Consider the following 15,525-nt stretch of genomic DNA (forward strand, 5'->3'; position numbering starts at 1 on the left):
GATGAACTGCGCACTACTCGTGTCATTCGACTTCAATGCGCCCGCCAGTGAGAAGGGTTAAAACAGTCGAGTCTAGAACACCGTCGGATTTGTGATTGAATGATTAATCGAATTGAATCTTGTGTGACGCCGGCTTCCCCGATCGGCTCGCTGACCGACAAGACGACCGAAGAGCCTCGCGCCTTCCTCCAGTTGAGACACCTGCCTCCTCTCTCCGGTCTCTCCTTCTTGCTTCTTTCTTTCCTTTTTTTTCCCGCCTCACAACCGGCTTCGAGCTGCCGATGGCGTACCGCACTAATGCGGATGGCCCCATGGCCCCTCCCTTTCCACGATTACAATTTGCAGAGACCAAGATTTCGCAGGATAGCGCAACCCACTTTCCACTTTCCACTTTCCATTTCCCATTATTCCACTTTAGTATTCCCACCTTCCTTCCTTCCCACTTCCCAGGCAGCCAGGCAGCCAACCAGCAGCTTCTCGCCCACAAGCAAAGGGCACATGCAAGCTCCAAGGTGGGACGATGGGCCAACGTGACTGGACGTGACTTGGCGGCCAAAAACCTCGTCCGTGTTATCTGATCCGAGAATGGCTCGTGCTCCCAGATTGTAATTAATCCCATTGTCCCACCGTCCGGTACCGGTGTCCAATGGCAAAAGATGAATGATTCAATGCCATAACATCCATAAACACTTGGTGTACGGGTCCGTAAGTAATACGGAGTACCCGTTCGGTGTGCAGCACTATACCGCCACAAGCACGAGGACGACGGCACTGCTCCGAGCATCATCGCTTGGCGGCACTCGACGGGAGTTTTTCCTTCCACGGACCGCCACCGCCGCCCTCGCCTTCGTCTTTGCCTTGGCCATACCGGTGTTGACAGAGCCAAGTCAACCGTCTCTCGACAGCCGTCTGTGACTGTTGACTCCCGCAAACGACATCAGCAAAGTCACCATGGCCAAGGACGTCTTCTCCGTTCCCGTCTTCCTCATCGTCTTCCGCGAGACGATCGAGACGGCCATCATCGTCTCCGTCCTGCTTGCCTTTCTCAAGCAGACTCTCGATGGCCCCAACCGCAATGTCCGCGTCTACAAGAAGCTGAGGCGCCAGGTATGTCTTTTCCCGAGCTCATCGTCACCTCCGGCTCCTCTCCCCCCGACGGCGGCTGACGGTACCTGCCTAGATCTGGGCCGGCGTCGGCGCAGGCTTCTTCGTATGCATGATCATAGCCGCCGCCGTCATCGGCACCTTCTACACCGTCGGCAGCAACGCGTGGGAAAGCAAGGAGGGATACTACGAGGGTGCCTTCTGCCTCATCGCCGCCCTCATCATCACCGTCATGGGTGCCGCGCTTCTCCGAGTCGGCAAGATGCAGGAGAAGTGGCGCGTCAAGCTCGCCAATTCCTTCGAGAAGCCCGTCAAGGCCGGCTCCAGCGGTTGGATCTCGCACTATGCCGAAAAGTACGCCATGTTCAGCTTGCCCTTCATCACGGTCTTGCGTGAGGGTGTCGAGGCCGTCATCTTCGTCGCCGGCGTCTCCTTCTCGGCCCCTGCCTACGCCGTTCCCCTGCCCGTCGTCGTCGGTCTTCTCCTCGGATCCTTCATCGGCTGGCTGCTCTACAAGGGCGGCTCCTCCGCCAGGTTGCAGGTCTTCCTCGTCGCCTCCACCTGCCTCCTCTACCTCGTCGCCGCCGGCCTGTTCTCGCGCGCCGTGTGGCACTTTGAGGCGCAGAAATGGAACGAAGCTGTCGGTGGCGACGCGACCGAGACCGGCAGCGGACCGGGCTCCTACGACATCGGCAAGAGTGTCTGGCACGTCAACGTAAGTGAGGCCGAGCACCGAGGTGACCTTGCTCATCGCTAACCTGCCCGCTGCCCAGTGCTGCCAGCCCAACGGTGCCAACGCTGGCGGCTGGGGCATCTTCAACGCCATCCTCGGCTGGACCAACTCGGCCACGTACGGATCCGTCATCGCCTACAATGTCTACTGGATCTTCGTCATCGTCATGTTCATCGTTTTGCGTTGGCGTGAGACAAAGGGCCGCTGGCCGCTCGTCGGCGGTGCCACCAAGGCCAAGGGCTCCTTCGACGCTGCTAGCGACAGCGCAAGGGACAGTCGCGAGAACGACAACGGTGTCGACGGCAAGAACGCTGGACTGGAGAGGACAACCACCGCGGCCGCTTGAGAGGGGCAGAAACAACGTCAAGCAAGCGTGGTGCATCTCTCACCACTCGTCATCAAAAGCAACCCCTTTCTCTCTACCTGCCCCCCCCCTCCCCTTTACTGCTCCTCCGTCCTCCATCGACGGCCGTTGTTAGGCACGCAAGGTGCGCAGTAGCCGCACGTAATATCACATGGCAGGCCGAACATGCCGTCAATCGATGTGTTGAGTATCATATTTCGTTTTGCCTGTGATGCGCCGTCCTTGAATGGCACACGAGCAAAGGCCGAGTTTCCGCCACCCGTATGCGAGACCCTCTGAAGCATTGGTCCCTGCTCGACTACCTATTCTGAGGGACCCCATCTGGCAACCCGGACTCCATCTTCATCTCGCTTACGGTGAGACGCTTCTGCCACCCACATGTGGCAGTATGCATGTAGGCGTGCTCCGTGCCACTATTATTTCCCCCGAATCCACTGTTTGAACGATTTTGAAACTGTCGCGTAACACATGAGCAGCCACCGACTGTGGTCGTACAAAGAAATAGTATGGTCTCGGCAGTTTGCTGTGATCGCTTTCGGCTGGGGACGGGCAACGGCTTGGATGGAGTTTCACAGCGTTTGCTCCGACTGGTTCGTTGTGAAGACTAGTGCCGACAAACCTATCCGCACTCCGACTAGTACTGTGCTGCGCTGTATTACTGTAAGTACAAGTACTACTGCACACTGTAGGTACACCGTACTAGGCAGTAAGCGCCCTGAGAAGCAATACGCGCTAGCAATATACAGTACGTTGTAGGCACTATTACAGATTCCCTAGTACATTTCGGTACCTGCAGTGGTACAGGTTATTACTGGAACACACTGTAAATACTTAGGTATCGGAAGGAAACGAATGAATGCATCGAGGAGTACGTAATACCCGTCTCTCAGCCGAACGCCTCAACCGCATCTGCATCTCCTCTCCTCTCATCCGGCACAAACAACCTGTCCCCGTCTCGTTGTTCTTTCTTACCCTCGCATACGACCTCGTTCGCCGAACCGCTGGCCAAACTGCACCCCTCCGTCTCAGCAAAAACCCCGAACCGAACGTCCTGTTCCGTTCCAATTCCATCGATCGCATCACCGCCTGCCTACCTTGTCCCCGAACACTTGGCAAACCTGACAAAAAGCCGTCGTCTTCTTCTGTCGTCCCGTTGTCGAATTTGTTTCATGGACCTGGCTCGGGCCGAGAGAATAGTATACGACTACGCCGGAGATGCTGAAGCTCGAGTGCCCATCCGACCTCGAGCCCGCTGCTGCGCACCACCGTACCAATGGCACCACTCGCACCTAGGACCCGACGATGTGCAGCCAGAGCGGCTACTCAGCTTTCTTCCGATGCGTCTCGAGTCGTCGCTCCACCAACTGCAAGACTTCCCGCAGCGGACAAGTCTGTCCTAGCGGAAACAAGGCGAGCTCGTATGGCGACATTCGTTCCACAGCCAGGTCGGATTCGTCCATTGCCATCGACTCTCTTCGCGCTGCCTGCCCAACACCGTGAGAGGGGGCTTTGCTTTCGACGACCCTTCCACACCTACTTCGTCACTCACCTCCCGTCATCATCGCTTCAACCCGACTCCCGCAGCTCCGTAGGACCCGGCCACAAGCTGCCCCGCGATGCCTCGACTCCTCACGTTCCAAGCCCCGGCTCCTCTCCCGCCGTGGTGCTTCCCAACATGCCGAGCCGCGACTTGACTGTTGTGAGGATACCACTCAAGCGGGCGAAGCATCATTTTGGCTCCCACACCGCCCGAGGAAGCCGGCCTTACAACGAAGACGCGGACCAGGCCGGTATCGTCAACATGCCAGCCTTCGCCAAGAGGGCTCCCATGAACATCAGCAAAAAACCAGGAGAAGCTACGCCGGCGAGCAGTGCATCGGGTGATCCCCAGATCTTCTATTTTGGAGTCTTCGACGGCCATGGAGGGACTCAATGCGCCCATTTCTTGCGCGATGAGTTTCATGGCTACATCGAGGAAGCGGCAAGGGAGTTTGGTTTGCAGAGCAGTCTTCTGGCGAGCCAACCTGGCCATGAACTATATGCCGCCCCTTCCTTGGGGTTGGCGAGCAACAAAACTGTCCAGAAAAGCGCCGCCAGCGAGGCGGACGAGCCAGTGCCGGAGGATGTGAATGAAGTTGGGAAAGAGGATGCTATGGCAGGTGATCACGACGAGAGCGGTTCAGCCGAGCACCGAGGCCATGGAAGCGCCCTGCCTGGCGCCGAATCGGTTCCCGCCGAGGTTCATGACTATGAAAGGACGATACAGCTCGAGAAAGACATTGTGAAGGAATATGCAGACACCGTCGGCGGCTACTTTCGCCGCTTCAACCCTGAGCACTTTGCCATCCAGGGGCACGAGGATGATGAGTCGCCCATCACGGTGGAATCTAGCCTTACATACGCCTTCTTGCGCGCCGACCTCGACTTTGTCCTGGCCCAAGCGAGGAAGACTGACCCCGACCAGTCGGACATTCCGGTCAACGACGATGAGATTCTCGGCGTACCCCATGCCACGCCTTCGGGCCACCACATCGGCGGTACCATGCGCTTCAAAGGCGGATCGACGGCGTCTGTGGCCCTCATCTCGACGCCGACCCCTGTGCCGTTCTGGCATCCTGACTCGCAGTCGACCCTCCTGGTGGGCCACGTCGGTGACAGCCGCATCCTCCTCTGCGAAACCGCGACGGGCCTCCCTCATCCTCTCACGTCTGACCATCACCCGAGCACGCCGACGGAGAGCGCGCGCCTCCGCCGCTACGCCCCAGCCGGCTCCATGGTCTCGGGCGACAGCTTTGGTGAGCAGCGCATCGCCGGGCTTGCCAACAGCCGCGCTTTTGGCGACATCCGGAGCAAGAGAATCGGCGTGTCCGCCGAGCCAGAAATCACTCGCGTCGAAATGGGCCCTGCTGAATACTCCTTCCTCATCCTCATGAGTGATGGCGTTTCAGGCACCCTCAGCGACCAGGAGATTGTCGACATCATCAAGGAGGCCAAGATTCCCGTGGAGGGCGCCCGAAACGTTGTCGAGTATGCCGCAGAAGTCTCCAGGGACGGCGATAACGCCACCTGCCAGGTCATTCGTCTCGGCGGCTGGGAGCGCCGCTCCGAGGGCGGTCTCGGCAGCATGGGCACCAAGGAAATTCGAGACATTAGGCTCGCTGAAGCTCAAGATCCACGTCGGGGCAAGCGATGATGTCTGCCTGAGACGTTTCCATGACCATTCTGGGTCGATCGAAAAGGGCGTAGGGCCCTGATGATACCACGATCGACACGAACATATTTTCTTTTCCTCTTTTGCCCTCGCATGTTTGCAGCGAGTTTGCAAGAAAGCCGTTGTTTATAACTACTGTGGTCATGACCATTTTGTATATGTGCGCTGCACCAAGGCATGTAATACAACAGAGCCAGCCACGCTGCCACGACGAAAAACATTTGCATGCTTTGCATCAAGAATGAACAGTGTTTGACATAGTATGGCCTGGCTATATAGAGTTCAATCCGTGCACGTACGCAGAGCATCTTTGCTTGAGCATCATCAGCTCCATTCATCCAACAATGTGGCCCGCTTCTGCACGATTCATTTAAACTTCGCAACACAAATACGCCCAGTCAAGGACAGAAGCTGCAACACGCCACCCCTGGCGCCAAAACACCTCATGACAGAGAATACCTCGTAGGGAGAACTCGCTCAGTAGCGGCCCTGGCCTTGATACGAGTTCCAAGGAGGTCCCTGCTGATTGGGAGGGTATTGCGGCGGCGGCGCGCCATAACCGGGACCGCCAAAGCTCTGAGGCGGCGGCGGGCCGGTCCCCCATTGTCCTCCCGGAGGGGGGCCGCCGTATCCCTGCTGTCCGGGAGGCGGCTGATTGTACCCGCCATAGTATTGCCCGGGCTGCGGCGTTGACCCGCTGTAGCCAGCTGACGGGCCCGAGTCTCCCGACAGGTAAGAGGCGCTCTCGCCCTGGCCGTAGTTGGGCTGTGCTGGTTGCTGGCCGGCTGGAAAGGCCGGCGCGTCGGACATGTAGTTTGCCGAGGCGTCTCCGTCGCCGCCGCCCATCGAGCTGAGATCACGCGAGTGAATCTGGGACCACAGGGATCCGGAAACCTTGCCATGGCCAGCTTGGCTCTCCCATGAGCCGCAAGAGTGACCACCTGGCCCTGAATCGACACCGCGACTGCCGGCATGCTGCTTCAGGATGTGATTCTTTCCTTTCCTGACCGATTCCGACGACAGCAGCTGGTCAATTTGGTGACAACGTGGATGTTCATCAAACCAAGATTTGACCGTCCTGAACATGTCTCTCTGAATGTCGATGCTTTCATTGCGAAGAGCCGGATGATGGAATGCACGGAGGACGTCGTTGGCGACTTCGTCCACAGGCACGCTGGGGTTCTCCCAAGCAAACAAGATTCGACTTTGCATTGTCAGCACGACACGGGTGTCATGGAGTGCACGACAGAGACGTTCAAACTTACGGTACCGTGTACTGGATGATGGTTGTAGCCACTCGACCGGCGCACGAGTTGAGAATGTTGGTGAAATGGTCCTTGGAAAGCATCGAGTGCGTCGGGTCGGAGCAACGCGGGTTTTCCCAGGGCTCCAGCTGCGAGTTGGAGCTGGCGGTTATGACGCCGGACGAACCATCTTTCAGGACTTTGGAAACTTGGTTGATGATGGGTCGGATGAAAGGAGAGAGGAGTCCGAGGACGAAGGCAGTCAGCGTTTCGCTAATGTGCTCCAGGAGCTTCTCGAGGCCAGGGATCTTGGAGATGCCCCGGCTGATGGCCTTGACAATCCTGTCACGGAATTGAAGAATGGGATAAATCTGACCGGCCGTCTTGACGGGGTCGAAATTGGCGCTCATCCCCGGCACGATGTTGACATTCTCGCCCGCGCGGCTGCGCTCCTGGTTCTGCTGCTCTTGCGAGTCGGAAGCAGCCTTGAGGCTCCTCGCTTGGATGGCGAAATCGTTCCCGACGTCTGGGAGCTTCGAAATGAGAGAAATAAAGTCATTGGAGCCAGATCCGTCGAAGAGGCCTCTGGAGCCGGATACGTCACCACCTCGTGCCGCCTCGGCGTTCTTGAGCGCGACGTCGACCTCGTCGACCTCGGACTGGGTGAAGTGATCGTTTGCCTCGCCGATGACGGAATGCAAGAAATCAACGGCGCCAAAGGTGCCGGTGACGACAGGATAGAGTCGCTTGCCTTGAATGTTCATCTCGGCCTGGGCGCCGCAGTGTGTGAAGACGTTGTGGTGTCCAAGCTCGCGCAAGGCCAGCTCGCAGTAGTTGCTGTGAGCGCCAAAGTCTTCCATGCAGTGCAAGGCCTGGCCGAGACACCTCAAGGCCTCGCACAAATTCTCATCCTTTCCCTTTCCCTGGGCTCCGCAGGTGTAGAGGCGGCCAAAGTGAACGCTGCGAGCGAAGCTGTAGCGGAGATAGCCGGCGCTGGTGGCCCAGTGCCCCGTCTCGTTGGCAATGTAGTTTTTCATGCCGGTTCTTGGATCAACCTCCAATTCCACAGGCTCAACAGGGCCGCGAAGGCGGGGGTCGAACTTTCGCGCATCCATGCCATCCGCGTAGCCCTTGGGGTTATCGATATGCTCCTCAGGGCGGTAGCAGCCGAGGCGCTCTTCGGTGACCTCGAACTCATCGGTGGCATATCCAAAGGCCATAAAGGAGAGAACCCAGACCTTTTACTTGTCAGCAGAAGCCTTGGGGCGTATGGGTACGGTACGGTGTCGAGGTGGCCTAACCAAAATACGGACGGTGGCGGCGTTCACCCCCTTCAAGCTGCCGACATCGACCGCCTGCGAGTAGTCTCGCAACCAATTACCAAAGTAAGTCCTCTTGATGAGCATTGAAGTCCATTTTTTGCCGTGAAGGAATGCGATGCTTGCGAGCATGTCCTCGATATCTGTTGATGATTAATCATGTTGCCGGCACAAGGAAGCGGTCGAGAGGGAACGCACCTCCATGACGCCAGTTATGGCCCTCGACCTACGGAGCAACGGCATCAGCAGTGCCTATGAATGTAAAGAATGAATGGCAGGAAGGCCGCACCTGGGCAATGGATGGGATGTTTCCTGCACCGAACGCAACTACCTTGCCCGGCATGAGGACAAGGGTGATGCCGAGCACGAGCAGCCAGGTGCCCCGCGTCGGAGAGAACAACGACATGGCTTCGGATGTGACCTTATTGTCGGGTTGAAGATTGAAGAGTCGGGGGTATGGAGGAGGCGATGCACCGTCGAGCGGGGATATGAGAGTACTCCTTGTCGAGATGTGTGTTGAGATGTGTTTTGATATGGCTCGGGAGAAATCGTAGTGGGGGTGGCGGTTGAGGGGGAGATCGTGGTAGGAAGTACAGTAAGTAAGTAATTATTGGGCAGATCGATGGTTGGAGGTGAGAGCGGGTGGGTTGGTTGCGGCTGGACCCCACCACCCAACGGCAATTTCATCCGGTCCAAGTATTATTAATTAATACAGTATTATTACGGAGTACACCAGCTGGGTACGGAGGACCTTCTAGGCCGTAGATAGTTAGGATCGTGACACCTGCACTGTAATTACAAGTACCGGTACACCTACGAATACTGACTACTAGGTAGAATTACTACAAATGCATGCACACTGTAGTACTTAGGCACAGAGTTCTCCGTACAGAAAGTACTACAAGGTATTTAACGTACTTCATAAATGAAGTTGCAAGCACGAGCAGTATTGATACGTGTAAGCCTAGGTCGGATAAGTATCCGTTCTGCGCACTCAATTAGGTCTACAGGACGGAGTACGGAGTAATTACTTGAATATACATGTGGTATACACCGAGTAGGCAAACACTCGAATGCACTCGAATGCAGGCATTAGCTACCTATGCATGTATGTACGGATAAATGCATCGTTTCAACGGGTAAACGACATGCTTGCAGCGTACAGTAGGTACCGACTAGGTACCTAGTACTTAGGTGCGTCAACACTTCCTACACTTACTGTTGGTAATATTTGACGAGTCGACAGATGCACCTGTATCACTATCGCCGACCTGACAATGCTTGAATTTCTCCGGTTATGGATTATTATCAAATGCTCCGGAAGTTCTACACGACTACAGAGTTCTTGCGTACACTTTATGCGCAACGAGAATATTCAGTCTGCACTCCTGTTGATCAGTTCGCACCTCGCCCTCGGTGCAACGGGACTTCCAGCCTGAGCACGATGCTAACAAGTTCTACGTACTAGGTAGGTAGCACACGCACATGTCCTTTGCTACCGAGACCATAGGTACCAGCACCATATCCTGAATAGATGATCTGATGCTCGCCTGGCACAATCCAAATACCTGCTGAAGGATGATGATGACTTCGAACGTGTTTCCATTCTGACATTCTGACGCATACCATGTACCTGTACTATTATACTTAGTCTACTCCGTACTTATGGCACGGTTCGTTCAAGTAACTGCGGAATGTTCAGGTACAAGCACTTGCATGCACACTCAAGTACTTACTGTACATGTACGTATTACTTATAATACTTACTACTGTCCTAAGTGCATGTACTCCGTAGGGGGGTCCATTGCTTAAGTAAGTACAGTACAGTACTTGTTTTGCAGCAAGGAGTACTTCCTAGGTACTAAGGTAATTACTTGTAAGTACGGTTACACGTACTACTTGCTTGTAGACCTGCGGCACACTGTACAACTAATACAGTACAAAGCATTTACTTGCCTAGTACATACCTCGTACCCACGGAGCCTCGGGTTTGCGGGTATTCCGACACGCACGAGCCAGCAGCAGCCACAGCCAGTGAAGTGTGAGGCGTGGAGCACAGGCCCTCTCGATGTCACGGAATACTAAAAGGCAGTTCGGGACAGGTACCTGCATGTACCTGCCTGCGTATATTTCCCCGTGAGGTACTTGGATGTACTCCGAACCAGCCCTCCCGTCTTGGTGCGCAACTTCCAGCGCCAGGAGAGGCAGTTGACGGCCGGGTCAGCCCACTTTAACGGATGATTTTAGAGGCCTCACGTCACTAGCCAGACCAAGCCATTTGAAGAAGCATCTTCTTCGCTTGTTGACTAAAACCCTTACTGACCTCGACCCCTCGCGACATCCCGACCCTGCAACCCCCATTCATTGCTCCCTTCGACCTTGGACGACCTCTGCTTCGTTGGAACTGCATCCCCTCCAGCGCCATCCGTTTCTGGTCTGGATTTTGCGTCCCCAACGCCGAGCCTCTACGTTGGGGCTGAGCACCGCCCCCTTTGTCGCGTCAGCGCCTCAAGCACACGTCCTTTGCTTCGGAGCACTCCCTCGCTCCCTCGCTCCCTTTCCTCCGTCGAACTCGACGACGCCGTCATGCCTTCCAGGACTCTGCCGACTTTGACGCGCGCCGAGGTAGAGAGGCACGCGTCTAGCGCTTCGTGCTATGTCACCATCGGCACCAACGTCTACGACGTCACCGACTTTGTCGACGACCACCCTGGCGGTGGCGAACTCTTGCTCGAGTACGCCGGCAAGGATGTCGAGAATATCCTAAAAGACCCGGCATCACATCCTCACTCGGAGGCGGCGTACGAAATTCTCGACGAATCCCTCGTCGGCTTCGTCGTTCCCGACAAGGCGGCTGCCGTCAAAGTCAACGGCAAGCCCGCCGACGCCGCCAACGGACGCGCCCATGTCGAGAACGGCGCCGAGTCGGCCTTTGTTCACCCCCGCACCGGCATGTCTTGTGAGGAGGATTTGAGCAAGGACACGGATTACAACCAGGATTACAAGAAGCACAAGTTCCTCGACCTCAACCGAGCCCTCTTCCCTCAAATCTGGTATGGAGGCTTCAGCAAGGATTTCTACCTCGATCAGGTTCATCGCCCGCGCCACTACAGGGGAGGCGCCTCGGCCCCCGTCTTCGGAAACTTTCTCGAGCCTCTCACCAAGACGCCCTGGTGGGTCGTCCCGAGCCTCTGGATGCCCTGCGTCTTTTACGGGCTCCACCTGGCTCATCAGGGCCTCGGGAGCATCCCCTTCACCGCCATGTGCTGGGCCTTTGGCCTCTTCCTCTGGACGCTCATCGAGTACATCCTGCACCGTTTCTTGTTCCACCTGGACTAGTACGTCGATCTTTCTGCCTGCCCTTCTGCCGCTCGCGACGGTCGCTAACCCTCACGCAGTTATCTCCCCGACAACCGTGTTGGGATCACGCTGCACTTCCTCCTGCATGGGATTCACCACTACGTGCCCATGGACAAGTACCGCCTCGTCATGCCGCCTGCGCTCTTCGTCGTCCTAGCCACGCCCTTCTGGAAGCTGGCTCACGTCGTCTTCGCCCACGACTGGCACGTCGCAACCGCCGTCTACTGCGGCGGCATCTTTGGCTACATTTGCTACGATCTCACCCACTACTTCCTGCACCACCAGAACCTTCCTCTATGGTACAAGCAGCTCAAGAAATATCACCTTCAGCATCACTTCCTCGACTACGAACTCGGATTCGGAGTCACGAGCAAGTTCTGGGACACCGTCTTCGGCACGGAGCTGCAACCCGTCATCAAGGCTGCGTAGGGACATGGAAAACGTTCGGGAGTAGTGAATAAATTTTTTGAGGGCAACGCCACTCTCTCCTCATGCCTATGCTTTTCGCTGCCGCTTCAGTTGGCATGGAGTTTCAGGGTCCCGGGTCCCTCGGTTGGAAATGGTCGAGTACGACGATAAGATTAATAATAATACGATAATAATAATGTCACCAGAAGGAGGCATACAACGCTTGAGATTGTGTGTGCATGTAGCCCCTCCTGGTACTCTCTGATGATGGCGCGGGAGGCTGAACTGACCCAAGTCGTCATTGCACCAAGAGAGAGGCACTACATACATCACATCATTATGATTCGAGAGACTTGCTGTCCAGTTAATTGATATGTCAACTGTTCCCTCCAGTTTTGGCCTCCTTTTCGTTTTTTCCCCTCCCCTCATTATTCGCACCGGATCGGCGCTATATTATTTGCACGAAACAGATAAAATACCAAGAGGTGGCTGAGATGCGAGACCACAAGTTGTACCTGATTTGTTGCCACAGAGGTTTATTGATTGTCGTTTTCGGCCTTTGGTCCGTCCAAGTGCGGAATAAGTACAGTAAGTACGGAGTACGGAGTGCGGAGTAATTATTAGTGAATAATAGCTTTGCGGGTCAATCGGGAGATATGACCACAGTACTCCGTAATGCTGCAAGTACTTTAGTACTTATGGACACATGCACTTGCGGGGTTTTCGATCATCAAGGAACAGGATTCACGTGATTTGGTCTGGAATACGGGCCACCAGTCAATGGTCGCGGTAGACCCCCACCCCCGTTTTCGCTCAGTCAGCCTACCAGCTGGATCAATTTCTCAACGTAACCATCGTCTAATATTCCATCGTCCGCCCTCACACCATTTTCGATATCCTCCGTCGTCATCTTTCACTTCTGCAGATAACCCACACAGACGAGCCGTCAGAGGTTTTTAAAGCCGACCCTAGAACACTATTATTAACATCAGCACAGGCCATCGCAGCGTGCAAGCCGGCCATGACGAGTCTAGACGTCGAGGCCTTGCTCGAGGCCACCGAGAAGCAGGCCAACGACAAGAAGTCTCAGAGGCACGAACGGCCCCAGTCCAGCCACAAAGATGGAGATAGAAACAGAGATTCACGCCGTGGATCCAGCCGGACGCGGGATGACGCTCGTGATCGCCACCATGGCAGTCGCCGAGATGATCCCCCTCGTAGTGATTCTGGCAGCAACAGCAGCCGTGTCGGAGCACGTGGAAGTCGCGACAGTCGTCGTGAACACAATAGGCATCACAGGGACGGTGATTACTATCGCGCCGACCGCTCACGCTCGCGCTCGCGCTCTCACTCCCCCCGCCGGCACCATGCTCGCGATGACCGCGACCGTCGAGGACGAGACCGTCACGACCGGCACGACCGTCACGACCGGCACGACCGTCACGACCGTCACGACCGGCACGACCGGCACGACCGGCACGACCGGCACGACCGGCACGACCGTCATGACCGGCATGACCGGCATGACCGTCACGATCGGCATGACCGTCACGACCGTAATGACCGGCACGACCGTCGCTCTCACGAGCATGGCCGGGCCAGGGATCGCCAGTCGGGCACGCCACCGAACGAGGATGAGCGGGATCGCCGCACCGTCTTTGTCCAACAGCTGGCCAATCGACTTCGGACCGATAAGCTCAAGGCCTTTTTCGAGCAGAATGCCGGACCTGTAAACGAAGCACAAATCGTGAAAGATCGCGTTAGCGGCCGGTCAAAAGGGTAAGCTTATTCACTCATCGGGTCGGCAATGTCGTTGCCCGTGCTAACAAGCCCTAAGCGTTGGCTACGTCGAGTTCAAGGACGAGGAGGCCGTTCAGAAGGCTCTCCAGCTCACCGGCCGTCCTCTGGAGGGCATCCCCATCATCGTTCGAGTTACCGAGGCGGAGAAAAACCGGCAGGTCAAAAAGGCCGACGAGTCGGGTGGTGGGAACTCCAACTCTGCCCCATTTCACCGTCTCTACATCGGCAACATTCACTTCAATGTCACCCAGGAAGATCTCGAGGCCGTCTTCGAGCCTTTCGGCGAGCTTGACTTTGCTCAGCTGCAGATGGACGAGAACAAGCGCAGCAAGGGCTTCGGCTTTGTCCAGTAAGTGCTCACGCGTCTCGCTGATTCGACGAACCGTCATCTCTAACGCCACGCAACAGGTACAAGGAAGCTGAAAATGCCCGAGAGGCGCTCGAGAAGATGAATGGCTTCGAGCTTGCCGGACGTCCCATCCGTGTCGGATTAGGCAACGACCGGTCAGGCAACGACGCCAACTCTAGGCTCCACGGCCCTAATGGGAACTTCCAAGGATCTGCCTTTTCAGGTGCCGGCGGCCGCGGCCCGGCATCGGCCTTTGACCGAGCCGGAGCGCGCGACGACAGAAACGGTGGCGGTAGCGCGCTGGATGACTCGGACGTGGCCGGTGTGAATTTCAATAACTACAGTCGCGATGCGTTGATGAGAAAACTTGCCAGGACCGAAGACACAACCGATGGCAGAGACGCTGCGCAGGCTATCAAGCCACGTGCCGAGACGAAGCCATTGCCCGTCAGCGTCAACGTCGCCAGCCGCTGCATCCTCCTGCGCAACATGTTTGACCCCGATGAGTAAGCTGATGGACTTTCCCCGAGCTCACGAGTCGGATGCTAACGCCTGTCGATAGGGAAGAGGGTGAGGATTGGGCCGACGAACTCGCAATGGATGTCAAGACGGAATGCGAGAAGAGGTACGGCACCGTTGTGCACGTCGAAGTCGATCCTAATACCAAGGGCGACGTCTATCTCAAGTTCGCCCAGGTGCAGGGCGGAGAGAACGCCATCAAAGGTCTCAACGGTCGTTACTTTGGTGGCCGCATGATCAACGCGTCTCCGGTTGTTGATGCCGTCTACAGCAGCCTCTTCACTCGTTCCCGAGCTCTCTAACGTGGCAAGCTTGATTGACTTGGAGACTGCGTTGATGGTTCTATCTAGGTTCCCTCAGGTTTGTGGCACCACACGATGCGCGATTCGGGACTCTTCAGCTAATGCCACCCATTTCCTCCAGCACGCCTGGACATTGCCCATGCTTGTTGGCCACTCGCTTGCCTTTTGTGCGCGTATCGTTGGTCCGAATCTTACCTGCCAGCTCGCTGCCATCCAAGACCTGATGGAGACTAAACCTTGCTCTCAGATGCCCCGACTTCATTGTCCCCGTCAGCTGAACTACTATTAGGCCAGGCCTCGCGCACTGGACCGCCCCTTGGCGCACCAACACCAAGTACTGTATCACAAATCCCTCGCCCAAGAAGGAGCTTGCGGGAACATCATTCTAGCTGGCGACGGCCAGATCGGGTAAATGCGATTAGGCCGCACATATCTCCACACTGATGTCGCGATTTCATAGGAAACGTCGCGTCTTCTATTGGTCATGAAGGAAGGAAATGTTTTCTCACCAGGGTAGTTAGTGCAAGAGCATGTAGGCTAGTCCCCCTTTCCCCTTGTGTGAACTCCCAAGTTTACTTTATTGAACTCGATGTTACGAGTGATTCGTCATGTTGTGGTTTGCAAATGTTTGAATGTGGCCTGTACTCGGTACGAACTCACCTCGGAGGGCGGTGGAACAGCTTCATCATGTGCATCTCGGGACGGGCGAGGCAAGACGCGTGGGCATGCATTCACTCTGGGCAGATGACATTGGTGAGCCAACGCCTCAAGCAGGTTGCGAAAGAACAGCATCTCCGAAACCAAGCTCGTCG

General features: G+C 56.1%; 5 protein-coding genes across 5 annotated transcripts; 4 read left to right on the plus strand and 1 right to left on the minus strand.

The window, feature by feature from the left end:
* Positions 1–951: 951 nt before the first annotated feature.
* On the plus strand, positions 952–2,183 carry DCS_07169 (putative iron transferase; the record flags this gene model as incomplete). Its single annotated transcript, XM_040804455.1, has 3 exons — positions 952–1,107; positions 1,181–1,819; positions 1,878–2,183. 3 exons carry the CDS (start codon positions 952–954, stop codon positions 2,181–2,183), a joined length of 1,101 nt encoding a protein of 366 aa, XP_040654559.1.
* A 1,291-nt stretch (positions 2,184–3,474) lies between these two features.
* Positions 3,475–5,394, plus strand: DCS_07170 (Protein phosphatase 2C domain containing protein; the record flags this gene model as incomplete). The annotated part of the gene is made up of 1 exon (XM_040804456.1): positions 3,475–5,394. The coding sequence occupies one exon, from the start codon at positions 3,475–3,477 to the stop codon at positions 5,392–5,394; it is 1,920 nt and encodes a 639-aa protein (XP_040654560.1).
* Positions 5,395–5,889: 495 nt separating this feature from the next.
* DCS_07171 (putative heterokaryon incompatibility Het-C protein) lies at positions 5,890–8,381 on the minus strand (the record flags this gene model as incomplete). Its single annotated transcript, XM_040804457.1, has 5 exons — positions 5,890–6,616; positions 6,678–7,894; positions 7,958–8,118; positions 8,174–8,201; positions 8,265–8,381. The coding sequence occupies 5 exons, from the start codon at positions 8,379–8,381 to the stop codon at positions 5,890–5,892; spliced, it is 2,250 nt and encodes a 749-aa protein (XP_040654561.1).
* Positions 8,382–10,561: 2,180 nt separating this feature from the next.
* On the plus strand, positions 10,562–11,764 carry DCS_07172 (inositolphosphorylceramide-B C-26 hydroxylase; the record flags this gene model as incomplete). Its single annotated transcript, XM_040804458.1, has 2 exons — positions 10,562–11,313; positions 11,374–11,764. The coding sequence occupies 2 exons, from the start codon at positions 10,562–10,564 to the stop codon at positions 11,762–11,764; spliced, it is 1,143 nt and encodes a 380-aa protein (XP_040654562.1).
* A 1,100-nt stretch (positions 11,765–12,864) lies between these two features.
* Positions 12,865–14,713, plus strand: DCS_07173 (RNA splicing factor Pad-1; the record flags this gene model as incomplete). Its single annotated transcript, XM_040804459.1, has 5 exons — positions 12,865–13,299; positions 13,356–13,522; positions 13,581–13,892; positions 13,952–14,398; positions 14,455–14,713. The coding sequence occupies 5 exons, from the start codon at positions 12,865–12,867 to the stop codon at positions 14,711–14,713; spliced, it is 1,620 nt and encodes a 539-aa protein (XP_040654563.1).
* Positions 14,714–15,525: the final 812 nt, after the last annotated feature.

This window comes from Drechmeria coniospora, chromosome 03 (genome assembly GCF_001625195.1).
Source record: "Drechmeria coniospora strain ARSEF 6962 chromosome 03, whole genome shotgun sequence".
NCBI classification, from domain to species: Eukaryota; Fungi; Ascomycota; class Sordariomycetes; order Hypocreales; family Ophiocordycipitaceae; genus Drechmeria; species Drechmeria coniospora.